We start from the raw sequence: 21,647 nt of genomic DNA on the forward strand, positions 1-21,647 counted from the left end.
GGATGCCATCATTGTCATGTGCCGTGTAATGATGTCGATGATCATGGTGACCCTGATTGCTCTTGGCAATTTTTAAAGAAGTGGTTTGCCACTGCCTTCTCCTGGGCAGTGCCTTTACAAGACGGGTGACCCCGGACATTATCAACACTCTTCAGAGATTGTCTGCCTGGCGTCAGTGGTCGCATAAGCAGGACTTGTGATCTGCACCGGCTGCTCATCCACCACCTGCTCCCATGGCTTCCCATGACCCTGATCCGGTGGGGGGGTGGGGGACGTGCTAAGCAGATGCAGGCAGGCAGAGGGAGGGAGTGCCTCACACCTCTTTTGGTAGAGACATATCTCCACCCTCCCAGGGTAGGAATGTCAAATACTAGAGAACACACATCATTTAAGGTGAGAGGGTGAGAGTTCACAGGAAAGGTACGGGGCAAGATTACTTGTCTACAAAAAGCGGAGAGTGGTGGGTGCAGGGAACGTGCCTGCACGGAGAGTGATGGAAGCAGATACGACCGTGGTGTTTAAGATGCTGTTACGTGGACGCATGAGTATGCATGAAAGGACTACTATTGTAGGAGGGAAAGGCTAGCGTGAGCTTGAAGTAGGGCAGCACTGTGCTGCAACATTCAATACGCAGGCAGAAGGGAGCTGGCTTAATTCTTCAGTACAGACGATTGTGGGCGAAGAGCTTCTTCCTGTGATATACCGCTCTATGCTCTGTGGTGAAATCCAACCCTCTCGGCACACCCAGCCAAGAGTCAGAGTAGCCCGGGTGGTGCGTTTTGGAGACTGTGCACACTGCAGCCACTGTGATGGAGGGAGGGAGTGTTTGGGGCGTCGCTTTGCCCTGGACGGGGGTCGAGATTCTTGAGAATTGTTGGAGGCACACTCACCCAGGCAGGTGGAAAGTGGCCGATCACACACCTGACCAGTGCCTTGTAGATGGTCTCAGTTTGATGTGCTGTACGTACATCAAACAGCACAACACAGGAACGGGTCCTCCTGCCCATGACGAGTGTGTCAAACACGACGTCATATTAACATAATTCTGCACGATCCAAACTCCTCCACTCCCCAGCCTCTTAAACACCTCTATCGTATCTGCCTCCACCACCATCCCTGGCAGCCCGTTCCAGGCACCATTACTGTGCAAAGAAAACTTGTCCTGCGCATCACCTTTAAACTTTCCCCGCTCACCTTATCTTCTTGTAACAACCATCAGGGAGGAGTACAGGAGCCCGAAGACCCACTCTCAAAGTTTTAGCTCAAAGTTCAAAGTAAATTAATTATCAAAGTACATATACATCACTGTACACAACCCTGAGATACATTTTCTTTCGGGCATTCACAGTACATACAAGAACCGCGATAGAATCAATGAGAAACCGCACCCAACAGGATTAGATGGGAGCAGGTGGTGGATTGATAATGGCTGGGGTCGCCCTTCTTTCAGGGATACTGCCCTGAAAAGGGCAATGGCAATCCAGTTCTGTGGAAAAGTTTGCCAAGAACAATCATGGTCAGGAGACCATGACCACCCGCGTCATACAACACGACACGTGATGAACCCTTGAATAAATAATTAAGCAGCGAATATCAAGAACACGAGATGAAGAATCCTAGACAGTGAATCCAGTTCAGTGGACAGCTTCTTCCCTTCCATCATCAACATACTTAACAGTCCATGGAAACTACTTTGTATTCCTGTTTCCAGGACTATTATGTATCTGTGTCATTTATATCTTTACAATTCAGCTGCAAATCAGATTTCAGATCATCTCAGATAGTGGAATGATTTCAGAATCTGAAACACGTTTGACATTTCTTCTGCGTGGGAACAAAGCTTCTGACTGTCTACCCCAAGCCCTTCAATCTGTAAGGCCTCTGCCACTCCCACAGAAAGAGGGGCAAAAAAAAAACAAGTTAATGAAACCTCTCCTCATAGCTCATACCCTGTAATCCAGGTCAACCTCTCCTGCACCCTCTCCACCCTTCACCCAACCAGGATGGCACACAAGTCTCCAGGTGCAGCCCACCAAGGTTTTGTCATTGTGCTCTCTAATCCAGGCTGCATCTGGTGAACCTCTTCTGCACCCTCTCCAACACCTCCACATCCTTCCTGTAATGGGGCAACCAGAAATGCACACGATAGCCCAAGTGTGGCCAAACCAAAAATGCACACGATAGCCCAAGTGTGGCCGAACCAAAGTTTGATATACAAGGTATTTAATTTTATAACTCTCTCGACCAAGGCAGATCAACCAACAGAGCGGACTCTTACAGGTGGACATTTTTTTTTTAAAAACTTGTACCAGTCGGTGGTTCTAGTAGCAAAGCAACAGTTTTTCCACTTCTCAGACAACAACCTCAACCAACCCACCCTCAACACTTCAGCTCCACAAGAAAGACCAGGTTCTCTGTTTGATGTGGGAATGGACACCAAAAGGGCATCAAAATGGGTCAGTAACTCAGAGATACCCAGGATAATGGCAGGAGGTAGGAAAGTTAGTCGTGAAAGAGGCTGTAGAGCAGGGATTCCACCTAGGGTCTACCAACCCCTTGTTTAATGGCATTGGTCCACGGCATAAAAATGTTGGGAGTGAGTCCATTTGTGGAGGAATTGATGCTAAATAAGTGGGCCAGCATCTGGAATTACAAATTTGGGGGTGTGGGGGAGGAATTTAAGCATAGACTTTTCCAAACTCAAGTAATTACGAAGAAGGCACATCAGAAGCTCTACTTCATTAGAAATTTGAGGAGATTTGGTCTGGCACCAAAGACTGGCAAATTTCTACAGGTGTGCTGTGGAGTGCCTACTGACTGGCTATCACGGTCTGGTATGGAGGTGCCAAAGCACAGGATGGCAAGAAGCTAAAGAGGGTTGTTGACTCGGCCAGCTCCATCACAGGCACCACACTACCCCACCCCCACCATCATGAACATCTTCAAGAGCAGGCTGCGTCCATCACTAAGGACTCTCACCATCCAAGACAAGCTCTCTTCTCATTACTACTGTCAGTGAGGTCCAGGAGCCCGAGGACACACACGCAACATTTTGAAAGACAAGATTAGCTTTATTTGTTGCACGTTACATAACAGGAAATTCACGCCATTGCAGAATGAGAGTGGAAACCAGAGCACCCGGAGGAAACCCACACAGACAAGGGGAGAACGTACAGGCTCCTTACGGACAGTGGTGGGAACTGTAACCTGACCGGTGGTTGCTGCCACGATAAAGTGGTGCGCTAACCGCTGTGTACCAAATAGCTTCTTCCCCTCCCATTTCGGGAACAACCTATGAACATCATATTATTTGTCTCATTGACACCTGTCAAATGTTGAATGCCTCAATAGAGTAGATTTGGGGAGGATGTTTCCTATGGTGGGGGGAGTCTCAGAATAGAGGGATGTCCATTTGGAACAGAGAGGAGGAGGAACTTCTTCAGCCAGTGTGGTGAATCCGTGGATTTCATTGTCACAGGCGGCTGTGGAGGCCACGTCATTGGGTATATACAAGTTAGGGAATGAATGGACACAGGGAGAAGGCATGAGATTTAGGCAGAGAGGAAAATGAAATGAAATGGCAGAGCAGACTTAATGGGCCAAATGGCCTAATTCTGCTCCTATATCTTATGCACAATTTATTGTAGTAACCTTAATTTTATGTGTTGCACTGTACTGCAAAACAATAAATTTCACTACATGCCAGTGATATTAAATCTGATTCCAATTCCTGTATCTCTCCTGTAAAAATGATCTCTACCTGGAGAAAGATTGCAGAGCTCACCGTTAAAGGGATCCACACGCTGTGTAGTGTGAGTTAAGAGTGTCACAAGTAACTGGGCAAGCCAGTGGAACTGTATTGTGAAGGAACACAAAATGCTGGAGGAACTCAAGCTGATGGGTATGATCACAGACGGGTACAGAAACACCAATGCCCTTGAACGGAAAATCCTACCAAAAAAATAGCGAATATGACCCAGTCCGTCACAGGTAAAGCCCTCCCGATCACTGATCCACATCTACATGAAATGCTGTCGCAGGAAAGCAGCGTCCATCGTCAGAGACCCCCACCACCCAGGACATGCTTCCAACAGGACTCACGTCACCAGGTTCAGGAACAGCATCCCCTCACCGATCAGGATCTTGAACCATACAAGATAACTTCACTCAGCCAATCATTGAAATGTTCCCACAACCAGTGGACTCACCTTCAAGGACTCTTCATCTCATGATCTCAATATTCGTTGCTTATTATTTCATTCTATTTGGAATTGCACAAGTTGATGTCTTCTATACTCTGGGTGAACACCAGTCCTGACGACGGGTCTAGGCCCGAAACGCGACAGCACTTCTCCCTATAGATGCTGCCTGACCTGCTGCGTTCCACCAGCATTTTGCGCGTGTTACCCAAGTTGAGCTGTCTATCATTGATTCTCTTCTGGTTATTATTCTATGGATTTATTGAGTACGCCCACAAAAAAATAAATCTCAGGTCTGTACTTCGAAAATAAAACAAAATAACTTTTAATTGTCTGTGTTTCGGGTTGAAATCCTTCACCAGAACTGCATTGTTTATTGATCAATTGATTACTTATAGGGAGTTAGTTATTCGGATATATAGGGAAGCTGGTCAGACCTCATCTGAAGTACTGTCAACAGAAGCAGTCTCCTTATTTCAGAATGTTAAGGGAAGTGGTTTGAGGAAGGTTTATCAGACTGACACCAGTGATTCAAAGGCAACACGAGTGAATCTGCAGATGCTGGAAATAAATAAAAACACAAAATGCTGGCAGAACTCAGCAGGCCAGCCAGCATCTAAGGGAGGAGGTAGTGAGGACGTTTCGAACCAAAACCCTTCATCAGGAGGGTGATTGGTCAGCTGTCTTCTGCTTGCTTTAAAGAGGCGCCATTTGGTCTACTGAATCTATGCTGGCCCTCAAGATAATCCCACCAATCCTACTCTCCCGGTTATTTCCCTATAATCTACTCCTTCGCACGTGGCAATTAACTCTTCCCACATATTCTCCGCAGGAGCAGATCTGGACCATTTGTCCATCAAGTCCAATCCATTGTGACTGATTTAGTTTCCCTCTCAACCCCATTCTCCTGCCTTCTCCCCATAACCTTAGACCCAGAGCCTTATCAACCTCCGCTTTAAATATATCCAATCACTTGGCTTCTGCAGCCATCTGTAGCCATGAATTCCTCAGATTCACCATCCCCTGGCTAAAGAAAGTGTTCTGAAGGGGCAGTCTTGTATTCTGAGGCTGTGCCCCCAGTCCTAAACTATTCCCCCCCCCACTATAGGAAACATCCTCTCCTTGTCCACTCTATTGGGGCTTTTCAATATTTGGTAGGTTTCAGTGAGACTTCTCCCCCACCCCACCCCATTCTTCTAAACTCCAGCGAGTACAGGCCCAGAGCCATCAAATGCTCCTCATATGTTAACCCTACAATTCCCAGGATCATTCGGCTAAGCATCCTGTGGGCCATCTCCAATGCCAGCACATTCTTTCTTGGATATGGGATGCAAAATTGCTCACACTACTCCATACACAGTCTGCCTACTACCTTATGAAGCCCCGGCATTTTCACCGACGGCTTGTCCTGGTCCTAACATGTAGACGACGTGGCCAAGAAAGCTAGGTAACGCCTCCATTTCAAAAGTTCAAAGTAAATTTATTACCAAAGTACATATCAAGTACATACAACCCTGAAATTCGTCATCTCAGAAAGATAAAGCTCTGGCTAGGCCACATTGAGAGCACGGCATACAGTTCTGGCCACCCCACTGTAGGAGGGATGTTGAGGCTTTGGAGAGGGTGCAGGAGAGGTTTACCAGGATGCTGCCTGGTTTAGAGGGCATGTTGCTATCACGAGAGGCCGGATAAACTTGGGTTGTTTTCTCTAGAGCACCGGAGGCTGAGGGGAGATCTGATAGAGGTTTATAAGATGCACAGATAGAGCAGACAGAATTTGTTTCCCAGAGTTGAAATGTCTAATATCAGAGGACGTGTACTGAAGGTGAGAGGGGGGTAGATTCAAAGGAGATGCAATGGCAAGTTATTTTTTTTTAAATACTCAGTGGTAGATGCCTGCTATGGCAGTAGAGGCAAATATATTAGAGGCTTTTAAGAGACATTTGGATAGGCACGTGGACGTGAGGATGATATTGGGATATGGACGTGCGGATTGGAAGGATTACTGTTTGGCTGTTTTTGACTTGTTTGGCACAACATTGTGGGCTGAACACTTCTGTATGCTATGATACAGGAATATGGCCTGTCCCCGATAACTTTCACCAATTCTTTTACACGTGTGCCACAGAGAGCACCCTAACCCGATGTGCCACAGCTGGGTATGAAAACTGCAAGAAATTACCGAGCGCCCCGGGCACAGCCCAGCACATCACAGAACTGAACCCGCGTCGCTGACACTGTGAGGTAGGGGCTCTCCTGCCGGTTACATCTGCAGGGAAAAGAGATGCAAATGCAAAGCTTAAACTACAGAGGAATGGGCTAGCAGCTTCCAGATGGGCTGAGCAGCCCAGCGCCTCCCCAAACACGCACTTGCATTGAATGTATAGGTAGAGACTGCCCTCTCCTGTCTTCCGCAGGACACACAACAGGTGTCGAAGCAGTCCACAACACCAAGCTTTCCACCGTCAGTACAGCCAGTAAAGTCACGTACACACACTCAAAGAGGAAGTTCACCTCAGTCCCACAACCAGCGGACTCTCAGAACAAATTTGCAAGAGAAAACTGTATACAATATCAGATCCTATTACAAAATCAACTCCACCACCCCCCCCCCCCCCTACTGCAAAGCACAGTCTACACCATAGGGTTCCGAAAAAACCTTGCAAACAGTCACTATATAAATAACCTTGTGTCAGCAACTTGGGGCTTAAAGAGGAACTTGCAAGAGGAGTAGAAAAGAACAAAGAGCACACTGCACAGGGGGAAGGGTGGAGAGGGCAGGGGTAAGTTCACCGAGATGTTGCCTGGACTGGAGGACTATAGTTATGGGGGGAGGTTGGAGAGGCTGGGCTTGGTTTTCCTGGAGTGGAGGCTGAGAGGTGATTTGATAGATGTACAAAATAACAATAATCACGGATAGATAGTCTGAACATTTACCACAATGAGCATTGAGCAGATTGAGGTTTTTCTTCAAGTGATAGAAGTAGAATAGGGTTTTATTTATTGGGTTCCAGCGTGGAACAGACCCTTTGAGTCGTGCCACCCAGCAATCCCCGATTTAACCCAACCTAATCACAGGACGATTTACAAGGACCAGTTAACCTACCAACCAGCACGTGTGGGAGGAAACTGGAGCACCGGGAGGAAACCCACGCAGTCACGGGGGGGGGGGAGCATACGGGCAGCGGCCGGAATTAAACCGCAGTCGCTGGAACTTCTGAGCGTCGTGTTACCGCGCCGAACCGAGTGGGCACGCGAGGAGGAAAGGTTTTCGGTATTTACACCAAAGCAGTTGAGATCTGGAACGTGCTGCCAGAGGAGATGGTGGAAAAAGATACCAACGTGTTTAAGACACAGATACCTGTGTGGGCAAAGCATTGAAGGAGACAGACAAATTATTGTAGATGGGAGAATGCCTCTACTTCCTCAGGAGGCTAAGGAAATTCAGCAGGTCCCCAAAGCTGACCTATTTTTAAATGGCAGCACCCAGAAAGCATTCTATCTGGATGCACCTTGGTACAGCAACCGATCAGAACTTGACCACAGGAAACCACGGAGAGTTGCAGGCACAGCTCAGCACATCAAATCCACCTCCATGGACTGTCTACGCGTCCCTCTTCCTCCGTAAAGGAGCCAGCAGAATCAGAGACCCCACCCCAGACATTCTCTCTTCTCCCTCCTCCCATCGGGCAGGAGATACAAAAGCCTGTAAGCACGTAGCTGCCATCAGACTCTTGAACAGATCTGTTTACAACAAGGTGGGACTCTCGGCCTCACAGCCTACCTCGGTATGATCTTGAACTTGATCGTTGACCCGCACTGCACTCTCTCTGTAGCTGTTACACTTTACTCTGCATTCTTACTGTTTTACCTTGTCCTGTCTCAATGCACTGTAACGACGTGAGCAGTATGCAGGGCAAGCTTCTCACTGCGACAATAGTAAACTCAAGACAAGGAGACTGGGAAGGCTGGAGCTCCAGTTCCAATGAAGATCAGGCCAGTAAGGACCTATGGTGACAACTCCCTGACTCTCTCAACACATTCCACAGGTTCATCTCAATCAGCTGTCTCCCTCAAGCCACTCCACCTCCCGGCAGCTTGATGCCATGGGGGGATGTGGTGAGAAGTTGACCATCTCGCAGACTCTGGGTGTAACGCTGCCTGGGGTGGCACAGCCGAGGGTGAAGGAAGGGGAAATGCTCGGGCAGCGAAGCTGCAGGTGAGGATAGGGTGGTGGAGGGATCAGGTCCAGCTTGCGGAGGCGCGCACGGGTGACGGCGAGGCAGAGGGACAAGCGTAAACCTTCAGGCAGCATCGTCACTGTTGAACCAAAGAGAGCTGCACACCACCAGGCCCCGTTTCCAAAATGATGAGTCTAATTCCAGTTACCAGATTGGAAATGGAATTGGTTCACATAGGGCAGGACGGTAGCACAACGCTCTACAGTACCAGCGACACAGGTTCAATTCTCACCGCTGCCTGTGAGGAGTTTGCTCCATGACCGCTTGTTTTCCTCCCTCAGTCCACAGACGATAGGTCAATTGGTCATAGTAACATCCCTGTGACAAGGCTGGGATTAAACTGCAGGATTACTGTGCAGTGAGGCTCTGAGGGCAGGCCTGTTCCACACTATCAAAAATAAGTCATGTCATTTGTACAAGGATACAGTGAAAAGCTTTGCTTGCATACTGAGTATACAGTACAAGTTATTATAAGGGAAAATCACGAATAATGCTGAAGGAAGGGAAAGTGCAGTGCAGGTCGACAATGAGGAGCAAGGCCATAACAAGGTAGATGGTGAGGCCAAGAGTCCATCCTATTGTACTGGGAGCCTTTAGTCTTGTAACAACGGGGATAGAGGCTGTCCTTGAGCCCGGTGCTTTCCGGATTTTGTATCTTCTGCCCGATGGGAGAGGGGAAGAAAAGGGAATGTCCAAGGTCCAAGGTCGAGGGGAGGATGGGGTTTCCGGTATTGGGAGAGGTAATTGTCCTGATGCAGGTTAATGGAGTTCGAATCCTCAGCACCTTGACGGCGTGGGCAAGAACCCATCTCTCTGCGATAGGGGCTAATAACCGGGGCGGTAAAAATTTATAACAGTTAGTAGCTCGATTACTCAGGAAGACGGCTGGTTGGGTTCTTTAGCTCGCAGCCCGCAGAAGAGGTGGGTACAGACGCAGCCATTATTATTTTTAAGAAAGTATTTTAGCCCACGGAGCCGTGGGGCATAGAGTAAGTGGGATTTATTGCCCTGTTTTCAGCCGAGCATCTGGAGGACGCAGAGGCCCGAGACTCCATCCGGAAAGCTCGGCCACAAAACCTCTACGAATGTACAGCGTAGACCGCAGAGGTGAAGCCCAAGGGTCTGACAGAGTGCGTCCTTTCACTCAGGACTGGGAGAAGGGAAGGGGGGGGGGGTAGAAAGATTGAGAGACTTATAAGAGATAGGGAGAATGGGTAGAAGGGAGACGGTGGCGTGCAGTATGCCTTTAAATAAAGTGGTAGGCCTTCGGAGAAGGAGGTAAATTTTTTAAAGGGGTTGGGGCAAGAAAATGGAGAAGAATGTACCCACCTCGTGCCGGATTTGTCCCCCATGATGCCACCAAAGAGTCAAGGTGTTCCTTCCCGGGTGCTGAAGGAGAGAGGTTTAGACCCCCCGTTGTAGGGCGAGGCGCCCCAAGGATGCAGCCGCTTGGCCGGCCCCAGACGGAGATTCCCTATCGCGCCGTTACAATGTATCCAATCGGCCGGGGGAACCCCCCCCCCTCTCAGCTCGCGCCGCTACAATGTTTCCAGCCGCCCGCTCGAGCCGCTGACGAATGGAGGGACGCCACACGCCCCGCCCAACCGCGGCCCCGATTGACAGCCCATCTGCCCAACCGCGGCCTCGAGGGGTGGGTGCAGCGAGCGAGAGTTGGAGGGGCGGCGCCCCGCTCTGCGTCACGTGGGTGCCCGGGGAGCTCTCCTGACGTCATTGCTCTCCATGCCCCGTCCCATGTCTGAGCGAAGGAACTCAAAAGGGGGAGGAGAAAGGGGGAGGAGAAAGGGGGAGGAGAAAGGGGGGGGGGGTGGTTGAGGCGACAGGTGAAGAGCCCATGTGGGAGTCAATGCGTTCGTTCAGGAAGTCTTTAGGGAGGCAATTCGCTGGGCTTAATTGCAAATAGTACATTGCAATAATATAGGACCATGGGGAAAGTGCATATTGTTTGCAAAGGCTCAGAATTATTATCACTGACATAAATCGTGAAATTTGTTGTTTTGCGGCAACAGTACAGTACTATAATGTTACAATAAGACATATTATAACTAAGTTGTGCATAAATAGAGCAAAAAGAGAGGCAGTGTTCATGGTCCATGCAGAAATCTGATGACAGAGTGGACAAAGCTGTTCCTAAAACGTTGAATGTGTGTCTTCAGGCTCCTGTACGTCCTCCCTGATTGGTAGCAACGAGAAGAGAGCAGGTCGTATGCCGCCTTCTTGAGCCATCTCCTATAGAAGATGTCGTCGGTAGTGGAAAGGCTAGTGGCCCAAGATGGAGCTGGCTGAGTTTACAAGTTTTTGCTGGTTTTTCAGATCCTGTGCAGTGCTTGCCCTCGCCCATACCAGATAGTGATGCTCTTCACGTGTCTTTGCTGACATACCAAATCTCAAAATCCAAAGAGATAGTTAACCAGTTGCATTCCTGGTTAATAGGTTAACCAGTTGCATTCCTGGGAATGAAGTTTTTATCCTATATGCTGAGATTAATATATCTATACTCCCCTGTGCATGTCTGTGAAAATTACATGTTGTATACTGTATACATTCTCTAATATTGAAATTAGCCTTTGAAAGGTCTCAGCCCAAAACATCGGTTGTTTATTCCCCTCTATAGATACTGCTTGACCTAATGAGTTCTTCCGGCTTTTTTTTCTGTGTGTGCGCTGCTCAAGATTTCCAGCGTCTGTGGAATCTCTTGTGTCTAACATTCGGAGGGGTTTGACACAGAAACAAGCCCAACGTGTCCGTGCCGAACAGCGGCATGCTGTAGCTACTCTGCTGCCCGTGTTTGGTCCATACTCATACAAATCTTTCCTCTCATGGATCTGTTTGTGTCTTTTCAATGTTGTGATTGTACCACTTCCTCTGGCAGCTTGATCCATGTACCCACCACCCTCTGTATGGGAAAAAACCTGCCCCTCGAGCCTCCTTTAAATATCCACTTGTTTCAGATTCCTCTACCCTGGGGAAAAGACTGTGATCATCCATCTTATCTAAGCTCCTCATGATTTTATACACTGTACCTGTGTAATGTCACCCCTTGGCCTCCCAGGGAAAACAGTCTCAGTCTATCCAATCTCTCCTGAGGTCAAGTCAAGTCACTTTTATTGTCATTTCGACCAGAACTGCTGGTACAGTACACAGTAAAAATGAGACCACGTTTTTTCAGGACCATGGTGTTACATGACACAGTATAAAAACTAGACTGAACTACGTAAAAAACAACACAGAAAAAAAGAAACACACAACTACTACACTGGACTACAGACCTACCCAGGACTGCATAAAGTGCACAAAACAGTGCAGGCATTACAATAAATAATAAACAGGACAATAGGGCAGTAAGGTGGCAGTCCAGGCTCTGGGTATTGAGGAGGCTCAAACCATCGAGTGCCAGTTGTTACGCTTTGTAACTCCAAAGCATTAAAATAATTGAAATAAAGGCAGAGCCGGGATTGCGGTGGCTTAGTTTCATTTTAACTTTAAGCGGGACGCCACATGTGATGTAGAGGCATGATGACATATGCCATTCATGTACTTTTTTATATAGCCCGCCACACATTTGCATGTAAACAACAAAGAATGCCAAATCAACCAATATATTTAGAATATTACTGAAATATTAAATACACAGCACCAGTAACATTGTTGTGAGGCTTTTCTGCACCTTTTCCAGCTTATTAATACTCCAAGTATGATCTCACCTGCATCATGTACAGCTGTAACATAATGTCCCAACTCTTGTTCCCAGTGTCCTGGCCAACAAAGGGCATCGTGCCAAGAACATTCACCACTCTGTCTACCTGTGTTTCCACATTCAGGGAACTATATACCTTTACTTTTCGGTCTCTCTCTTCTACAACACTCTCCACAGCCCGAGCGTCTCCTGCACGAGTCCTGCCCTGGTGTAATTCAGTAAAATGGAATACTTTGTACTAAGTTTTATCTACCAGTTATTGGCTCACCTTCACAGTTAATCTAGTCATAGAATGCATAGAAACAGGCCCTGCAGCCTATCGACTTTCCACTATCCCGTCCACAAAAGCAGCAATTCCCGGTGGCCAAGTATTGTAATTCCAATCCACATTCCCATTCCGACCTGTCCTCCATGGCTTCCCTACTGCCATGCTGAAGCCACACTCAGGGTGGAGGAGCAACATTTCATATTCCGTCTGGGTAGCCTCCAATCTGATGGCATGAGTATCGATTTCTCCAATTTCTCATAATTTCAACTCCCCCACCCCCCCCCCCACAACTCTTCAATTCCACACTCTGTCTTTCCTCTTACCTCTTCTCCTCACATGCCTATCACCTCCCCCTGGTGACCCCCCCCCCCTTCTTGCCTTTCTCCCATGGTCCACTCTCCTCTCCAATCAAAGGCCTTCTTCTCCAGCCCTTTGCCTTGTCTACCTATCACCTCCCAGCTTCTTACTTCATCGCCTCTGCCCCACCCACCTGACTTCACCTATCACCTCCCAGCTTGTACTCCTTCCCCCACCCCGCCTTCTTTTTCTAGCTTCTCCCTCTTCAAGGGTCTCAGCACGAAACGTCGACTGTTAATTCATTTCCATATGACTTTCTGAGTTCCTCCAGTATCTTGAGTGAGGGGCTATGTAGAGGAGGAGGTTACGTTAATCTTAGAGGAGGTTTGGGGCAGCTCGAAAGCGTAATAGTTAGCAGGTTTATTTCCCACTTGTATGTTTGTTTGTGACCGTGTACATTCTCCTCGTGACTGCATGGGTCTCCTCCGGGTGCTTTGGTTTACACCCACAGTCCAAGGATGTACCGGTCGGTAGTTATTTCAGCATAGTAAATCGTCCTGTGATTAGGCTAGGGTTAAATCGGGGGATTGCTAGGCGGCGTGGAACCCAATCCAATAATGTGTAGACTGTAGCTCCTTCTGACTAATACTTTGAAGATGGCTGGGCCTCCCATGTAGCTTGAGGCTTCTGGGTGAGTCACAAAGTGGCTATGGATCAAGGGGTGTGACCCATGGACAACGCTGCTGGATACAAGCCAGGGTCTGCTCAGCCCTGGCTGAGTCACCCGGGCAAGAGTGTTGAATGTTGAAAGACCCAAAACCCCCGACGACCCCAGGTTACATCACTGCTGATGCCTCCCGGCACGGCCTAGGATGTACTCAGCATCATCTGCAGATGAATGACGATGAGCTGAACTAGAATTTGAACTTGCGGGTCGGGGAATGCAGAACTAGGAACAATAGGTTTAAGGTGAGAGGGAAGAGACTGAATAGGAAACTGAAGGGCAATTTTCCCACCCAGACCAGGGGTTCCCAACCTTTTTATTCCATGGAGCCTTACTGTTATCTGAGGGGTCTGTGGACCCCAAGTAGGGGACCCCTGACCCAGAGAGTGGTGAGTATATAGAAGTAGCTGAGGCAGCTGAGGTTAACATTTAAAAGACCATTGGACAGCTACATGGATCGGAAGGGTTTAGAGGGACACACGCATGAGAAGATCTGCAGATGCTGAAAATCCAGAGCAACACACACAAAATGCTGGAGGAACTCAGGTAGCATCTACGGAAGGGAATAAACAGTTGACGTTTTGGGCCGAGACCCTTCAGCAGGACTGTTTAGAGAGACATGGGCAAATGGGACAAGCCCAGATGGAGACATTGATTGGTACAGAGGAGCAGGGCCAAATTTGCCCAGGTTTTTGTATTTGCACAGTGTCTTCTTTTGCACAACAGTTGTTTGTCAATCTATGTGTGTTTTCTTTCATTGACTCTATTGTATCTCTTTGTTCTATTGCAAAGCAAATCTCAGGATAGTATATGGTGCCATATACATACCTAGATAGTAAATTTACTTTGAACTTTGAACAGTTCCCATGCAGTGATTATAATTAGTACCGGATTATCTGAGGTTTACTGCATATATTATCAATCCCTAAAATCAGAAATGAAAATTGAAAATTAAAATCAACTTCACCCATTTTCCACACAGCCAGAATGTGACCAATTGCTCCAAGTACAATGTGCTGAGGATCAAGTTGAGTGGGGTGTACAGAGGATGCTGTGTGTGTGTGGGGGGGGGGGGTAGAGAGGCTGTTGTGTGGGGTGTAGGGAGGGAGTTTTGTGGGGTGTAGAGAGGGTTTTGTAGGTCCAGAGAGGGTGTTAGAGGGGTATAGGGAGGGTGTTGTGCAGGGTGTAGGGAAGGTGTTGTGCGGGGTGTAGGAAGGGTGTTGTGCAGGGTATAGGGAGGGTGTTGTGCAGGGTATAGGGAGGGTGTTGTGTGGGGTGTAGGGAGGGTGTTGTGCAGGGTATAGGGAAGGTGTTGTGCGGGGTGTAGGAAGGGTGTTGTGCAGGGTATAGGGAGGGTGTTGTGTGGGGTGTAGGGAGGGTGTTGTGCAGGGTATAGGGAGGGTGTTGTGCGGGGTGTAGGGAGGATGTTGTGCGGGGTGTAGGAAGGGTGTTGTGCAGGGTATAGGGAGGGTGTTGTGCGGGGTGAAGGAAAGGCCTTGTGAGGACAGAGAGGGTATTGTATGGTGTTTTGTGAAGATGTGTGGACAGAGATGGTGGTATGTAAGGTGTAGCATGGTTGTTCAGGGACAGCCTGTATGGCATGGAGGTAAGAAGGTGGGTATGCAAGAAGTGGTGTTAGAAATTGCAACCACCCCCTTCCACCGCCTCCCGCCGATTGCCTGTGATACCATCACCAGCACCGACAGACTCCCGGGCTCCGTGCGTACAACAAACCGGACGGGTAGGGGGCGGGTTGCGGGGTATGTAACCGGGGACTCGGCCAGCCGGCTGCCCCGAAGCTATTTTAACCGTAGCGTGGAGAGAGGGGGTGTTGCTGAATACAACAGAGCCAGCCCCGGCAACGCGACGCTGCCTCGGAGGGCAAGGCGGTGCTGGCGCCGTTGCTCCGGGTTCCTCATCACGACCTGATTCTGCATCAAATTCCCAGGCACACGGTCTGGGGGCAAATGCATACCGTATTTCCAAAACTGGACTGCTGAGGGTTTCTTACAAGGAGCTCAGAGAAGTTATCTACATCTGCTTTCTGACCAAAGGCTCCCGCTCAACATTGCTAAAAATCCTTCTGTAAAAACGATTTTTTAAAAACTTGAATCCGAGGACACTGACAGCTGCTATTGTGTGTGTGTGTGTGTGTGTGAGTGAGTGTGAGTGTGTGTGTGTGTGAGTGAGTGTGTGTGTGAGTGAGTGTGAGTGTGTGTGTGCGTGAGTGAGTGTGTGTGTGTGTGTGTGTGTGTGAGAGAGAGAGATGAATACATGGGTGTCATAAACACAAGAGATTCTGCAGATGCTGAAAATCTTGAGCAACACACAGAAAATGCTGGTCAGCAGGTCACCATGCAAGTGAATAAGCAGTCGAATTTTCCGGCTGAGTCCCTACATAAGAAGTGGAAAGGAAGGGGGAAGGACCCAGAATGAAAGGATGGGGAGGTACTCACTGGCAGGTGATGGGTGAGACAGGTGAGTGAGAAGGTGGTTTACAATATATATTAAAAAAAACGGTTTGAAGTGTTTACAGTGCAGTGATGTGGTTAATAATTAGAGGGGGTGGGTGGGGAGGATGTTAACCGGAATGGTTGATCAGATTAACTGCCGGGGTGAAGAAACTTTCAAGATGGTGTGAAGCAACGCAGAACTCTGGCGTGGATGATAACCAGCTCGGCTGTGAATGTAGGGGGGTTGGATATGGAGTTAGAAATTCCATCCCATTAAAAATCCAACATCAATAGAGGCTCCAAAGACCTCATAGAAACATAGAAAACCTACAGTACAATACAGGCCCTTCGGCCCACAAAGCTGTGCCAAACATGTCCTTACTTGAGAAATTACCTAGGGTTACCCATAGACCTCTTTTTCTGAGCTCCATGTACCTCTCCAGGAGTCTCTTAAAAGACCCTATTGTATCTGCCTCCACCACCATCGCCTGCAGCACATTCCACACACTCACCACTCTCTGCGTAACAAAACATACCCCTGACGTCTCCTCTGTACCTACTTCCAAGCACCTTAAAACTGTGCCCTCTCATGCTAGCCATTTCAGTCCTGGGGAAAAGCCTCTGACTATCCACACAATCAATGCTTCTCATCATCTTATACAGCTCTAACAGGTTGCCTCTCATCCTCCGTCGCTCCGAGGAGAAAAGGCCAAGTTCACTCAACCTATTCTCATAAGGCATGCTCCCCAATCCAGGCAACATCCTTGTAAATCTCCTCTGCAACCTTTCTATGGTTTCCACATCCTTCCTGTAATGAGGTGACCAGAAATGAGCACAGTACTCCAAGTGGGGTCTGACCAGGGTCCTATATAGCTGCAACATTACCTCTCAGCTCTTAAATTCAATCTGAAGATTGATGAAGGCTAATGCAAGGCTAATGCACCGTAAGCTTTCTTAACCACAGAGTCAACCTGCACAGCAGCTTTGAGTGTCCTATGGACTTGGACTCCAAGAGCTCTCTGATCCTCCACACTGCTAAGAGTCTTAGCATTAATACTATATTCTGCCATCATATTTGACCTACCAAAATGAACCACCTCACACTTATCTGGGTTGAACTCCATCTGCCACTTCTCAGCCCAGTTTTTGCATTTTATCAATGTCCCGCTTTAACCTCTGACAGCCCTCCACACTATCTACAACACCCCCAACCTTTGTGTCATCAGCAAACTTTCTAACCCATCGCTCCACTTCCTCATCCAGGTCATTTATAAAAATCACGAAGAGTAGGGGTTCCAGAACAGACCCCTGAGGCACAACACTGGTCACTGACCTCCATGCAGAATATGACCCCTCTACAACCACTCTTTGCCTTCTGTGGGCAAGCCAGTTCTGGATCCACAAAGCAATGTCCCCTTGGATCTCATGCCTCCTTACTTTCTCAATAAGCCTTGCATGGGTACCTTGTCAAATGCCTTGCTGAAATCCATATACACTACATCTACTGCTCTACCTTCATCAATGTGTTTCGTCACATCCTGAAAAAAAATTCATTGAGGCTCGTAAGGCATGACCTGCCTTTGACAAAGCCATGCTGACTATTCCTAATCATGTACCTCTCCAAATGTTCATAAATCCTGCCTCTCAGGAATCTTCTCTATCAACTTGCCAACCACTGAAGTAAGACTCACTGCTCTATAATTTCCAGGGCTATCTCTACTCCCTTTCTTGAATAAAGGAACAACATCCGCAACCCTCCAATCCTCTGGAACCTCTCCCATCCCCATTGATGATGCAAAGATGATCGCCAGAGGCACAGCAATCCCCTCCCTTGCCTCCCACAGTAGCCTATGGTACATTTCGTCCGATCCCGGTGACTTATCCGACTTGATACTTTCCAAAATCTCCAGCACATTCTTTTTCTTAATATCTTCATGCTCAAGCTTTTCAGCCCACTGTAAGTCATCCCTACAATCACCAAGACCCCTTTCCGTTGTGAATACTGAAGCAAAGTACTCATTAAGTACCTCTGCTATCTCCTCCAATTCCATACACACTTTTCCACTGTCACACTTGATTGGTCCTATTCTCTCACATCTTATCCTCTTGCTCTTCACATACTTGTAGAATGCCTTGGGGTTTTCCTTAATCCTGTCTGTCAAGGCCTTCTCATGGCCCCTTCTGGTTCTCCTAATTTCTTTATTAAGTTCCTTCCTGCTAGCCTTATAATCTTCTAGATCTCTATCATTACATAGTTTTTTGAACCTTTCATAAGCTCTTCTTTTCTTCTTGACTAGATTTACAACAGCCTTTGTACACCACAGTTCCTGTACCCTACCATCCTTTCCCTGTCTCATTGGAACATATCTATGCAGAACTCCACGCAAATATCCCCTGAACATTTGCCACATTTTTTCCATACATTTCCCTGAGAACATCTGTTCCCAATTTAAGCTTCCAAGTTCCTGCCTGATAGCCTCATATTTCCCCTTAAATGCTTTGTGATCACTATCTCCAAAATGCTGTCCCACTGAGAGCTGTGACACCTGACCAGGTTCATTTCCCAATACCAGATCAAGCACAGCCTCTCCTCTTGTAGGCTTATCTACATATTGTGTCAAGAAACCTTCCTGAACACACCTAACAAACTCCACCCCATCTAAACCCCCTGCTCTAGGGACATGCCAATCGATATTTGGGAAATTAAAATCTCCCACCATGACAACCCTATTATTATTACACTTTTCCAGAATCTGTCTCCCTATCTGCTCCTCGATGTCCCTGTTACTATTGGGTGATCTATAAAAAACACCCAGTAGAGTTATTGAGCCCTTCCTGTTCCTAACTTCCACCCACAGAGACTCTGTAGACAACTCCCCCATGACTTCCTCCTTTTTTGCAGTTGTGACACTATCTCTGATCAACAGTGCCATGCCCCCACCTCTTTTGCCTCCCTCCCTGTCCTTTCTGAAACATCTAACCCTTGGCACTCGAAGTAACGATTCCTGCCCCTGAGCTATCTAAGTCTCTGTAATGGCCGCAACATTATAGTTCCAAGTACTGATCCACACTCTAAGCTCATCTGCTTTGTTCATAATACTCCTTGCATTAAAATAGACACACCTCAAACCATCAGTCTGAGCACGTCCCTTCTTTATCACCTGCCTATCCTCCCTCTCGTACTGTCTCCAAGCTTTCTCTATTCGTGAGCCAACTGCCTCTTCCTCCGTCTCTTCAGTTTAGTTCCCAACCCCCAGCAATCCTAGTTTAAACTCTCCCCAATAGCCTTAGTAAACCTCCTCACCAGGATTTTGGTTCCTCTGGGATTCAAGTGCAACCCGTCCTTTTTGTACAGGTCAGTCCTGCCCCAAAAGAGGTTCCAATGATCCAGAAATCTGAATTCCTGCCCCTGCTCCAAACCCTCAGCCACACATTTATCCTCCACCTCAGTTTCCTCCTATACTCACTGTCATGTGGCACAGGCAGTAAACCCAAGATCACTACTTCTGTGGTCCTGCTTCTCAACTTCCTTCCTAACTCCCTGTAATCTGCTTTCAGGACCTCTTCCCTTTTCCTGCCTGTGTTGTTGGTACCAATATGTACCATGACCTCTGGCTGTTCTCCTTCCCACTTCAGGACATTGTGGACATGATCAGAAACATCCCGGACCCTGGCACCTGGGAGGCAAACTACCATCCGTGTTTCTTTCCTGTGTCCACAGAATCGCCTGTCTGACCCCCTAAATATAGAGTCCCCTATCACTGCTGCCATCCTCTTCCTTTCCCTACCCTTCTGAGCCACAGGGCCAGACTCTGTGCCACTGTTGCTTCAAACAGGAATACTTATTGTCAAGGGGGACAGCCACGGGGTACTCTCTAGCCTCTGACTCCTGCCCTTCCCTCTCCTGACTGTTATGCACCTATCTGTCTCCCAAGTCCCCAGTGTGACTACCTGCCTATAGCTCCTCTCTATCACCTCCTCACTCTCCCTGACCAGACGAAGGTCATCGAGCTGCATCTCCAGTTCCCAGGTCCCTAAGGAGCTGCAGCACATCCCTGGAAGAGGAAGGACACACCAAGAGGATGGGCTTCACCCGGGAAAATTTGAGAGACTGGTCCAGGACAGAGGACTCTGGCAAGCTGCCGTTGTTGACTTAAGCCTCAGTAGGGGTGATGAGCTTAAGAAAGTGCTGGAGGAACTCAGCAGGCCAGGTAGCATCTATGGAGAGGAATAAAGAGCCCATGTCTTGAAAAGCCATGATTCCCCATGTCATACGACACGGCACATAATGATGATGATGATTTCTGATATGACCATGGGATATGACGACGACCGGGGAATAGTCATAGGCTTGGCAGGATGTTACCAAGTTATTTATTGCACTTTAGCTTTGCAATACTGGACAACCAGAGGTTACTATGATGAGATGGTGTCTCAGTCACACGGCCAATGTTCCCACTGTGGCCTGAATGGCATCTACGAAACCAGAGGCATCCTGAATCCTGAGGTTAGTGTGAGACAATTACAGTTCTGGAGTCCGGCGCCACCTATAAGGAGTCTGTGCATTCTCCCCACGAATCATGTGGGTCTCCTTCGGGTTTTCCGGTTTCTTCCCATGGTCCAAAGACATACCAGTTAGGTTAACTGTAGATTGCCTTGGAATTAGGCTGGTGTTAAATGGGTGGGTCACTGGGCAGTGCGGCTCGCTGGGCCAGAAGAACCTGTTCTGCCTGTATTCCTTAAATAAAATATAAATATGTGCATTCGAGATCCTTCCTGAGATTGCAGTTTCATCTTTAATTTGAGGAGAAAACCTTGTACTTTGTCAGAGTTCGGGAGTGTGGAATAAATTCAGGTCCCAATGTTAACCCATACTCAACATTTTGGGAACTTTCTCTTCCCCTCACCTTCAGATTTCACATTGGACAATGAACCAACCCATGAACACAATATCATTATCTTTGCACATTTTTACACTACTTATTTAAATTTAAAGATATATATATATATATAATTCTTATTTTATTTTATAGTATACTTTATGTATTGCGCTGTACTGCTGCCATAAAATTTCATGACATACATTCAGAGGCCACCTGTACCTAATAAAGTGGCCTCTGAGTGTGTGTTCATGTTCTTCTGCTGCTGTGGCCCACCCATCCACTCCAAGGTTCCACGTGTTATCCATTTAGCTATGCTCTTCTGCACATCACTACTGTAACATGTGGTTATTTGAGTTACTGTCACCTTCCTGTCAGGTTGAACCTCTCTGGCCATTCTCCTCTGACCTCTCTTCATTAACAAGGCATTTCTCCTACAGAACTGCCACCCACAGGATTTTTTTTTTGCTTTTCGCACCATTCTCTGTAAACTCTACAGACCGCTGTGTGTGAAAATCCCAGGAGATCAGCAGTTTCTGAGATACTCAAACCACCCCGTCTGGCACCAACAATCATTCCACAGTCAAAGTCACATTTCTTCCCCAGTCTGACGTTGGGTCTGTACAACAACTGGACCTCTTGACCATGTCCGCATGCTTTGATGCATTGAGTTGCTGCCACACAATTGGCTGATTAGATATTTGCATTAACGAGCAGGTGTCCGTAATAAAGTGTCCACTGAGTGTATGTCCGTGATGATAAACCTGATTTTGATTTGCACAGTGAATGGTCGGGCCCTGGAGAGTGCCGGGGAACAGAGGGTGTTTGGAGTACAAGTACTAGGCAGGGTGGTGAAGAAGGCTTTTGGGA

The 21,647-nt window shown here is 47.7% G+C and overlaps 1 protein-coding gene across 1 annotated transcript in view; it reads right to left on the reverse strand.

The window, feature by feature from the left end:
• The window catches only part of LOC140729303 (arrestin red cell), a 111,911-nt gene extending 101,870 nt beyond the window's left edge, over positions 1-10,041 (reverse strand). Inside the window, exon 1 of the mRNA XM_073048914.1 lies at positions 9,770-10,041. Coding sequence (XP_072905015.1) covers positions 9,770-9,792 — 23 coding nt within the window. The 5' untranslated portion in view covers positions 9,793-10,041. The remainder of the gene's footprint in view (positions 1-9,769) is intronic.
• Between the last annotated feature and the right edge of the window lie 11,606 nt (positions 10,042-21,647).

This window comes from Hemitrygon akajei, chromosome 6 (assembly GCF_048418815.1).
Source record: "Hemitrygon akajei chromosome 6, sHemAka1.3, whole genome shotgun sequence".
In the NCBI taxonomy this organism is placed as follows: Eukaryota; Metazoa; Chordata; class Chondrichthyes; order Myliobatiformes; family Dasyatidae; genus Hemitrygon; species Hemitrygon akajei.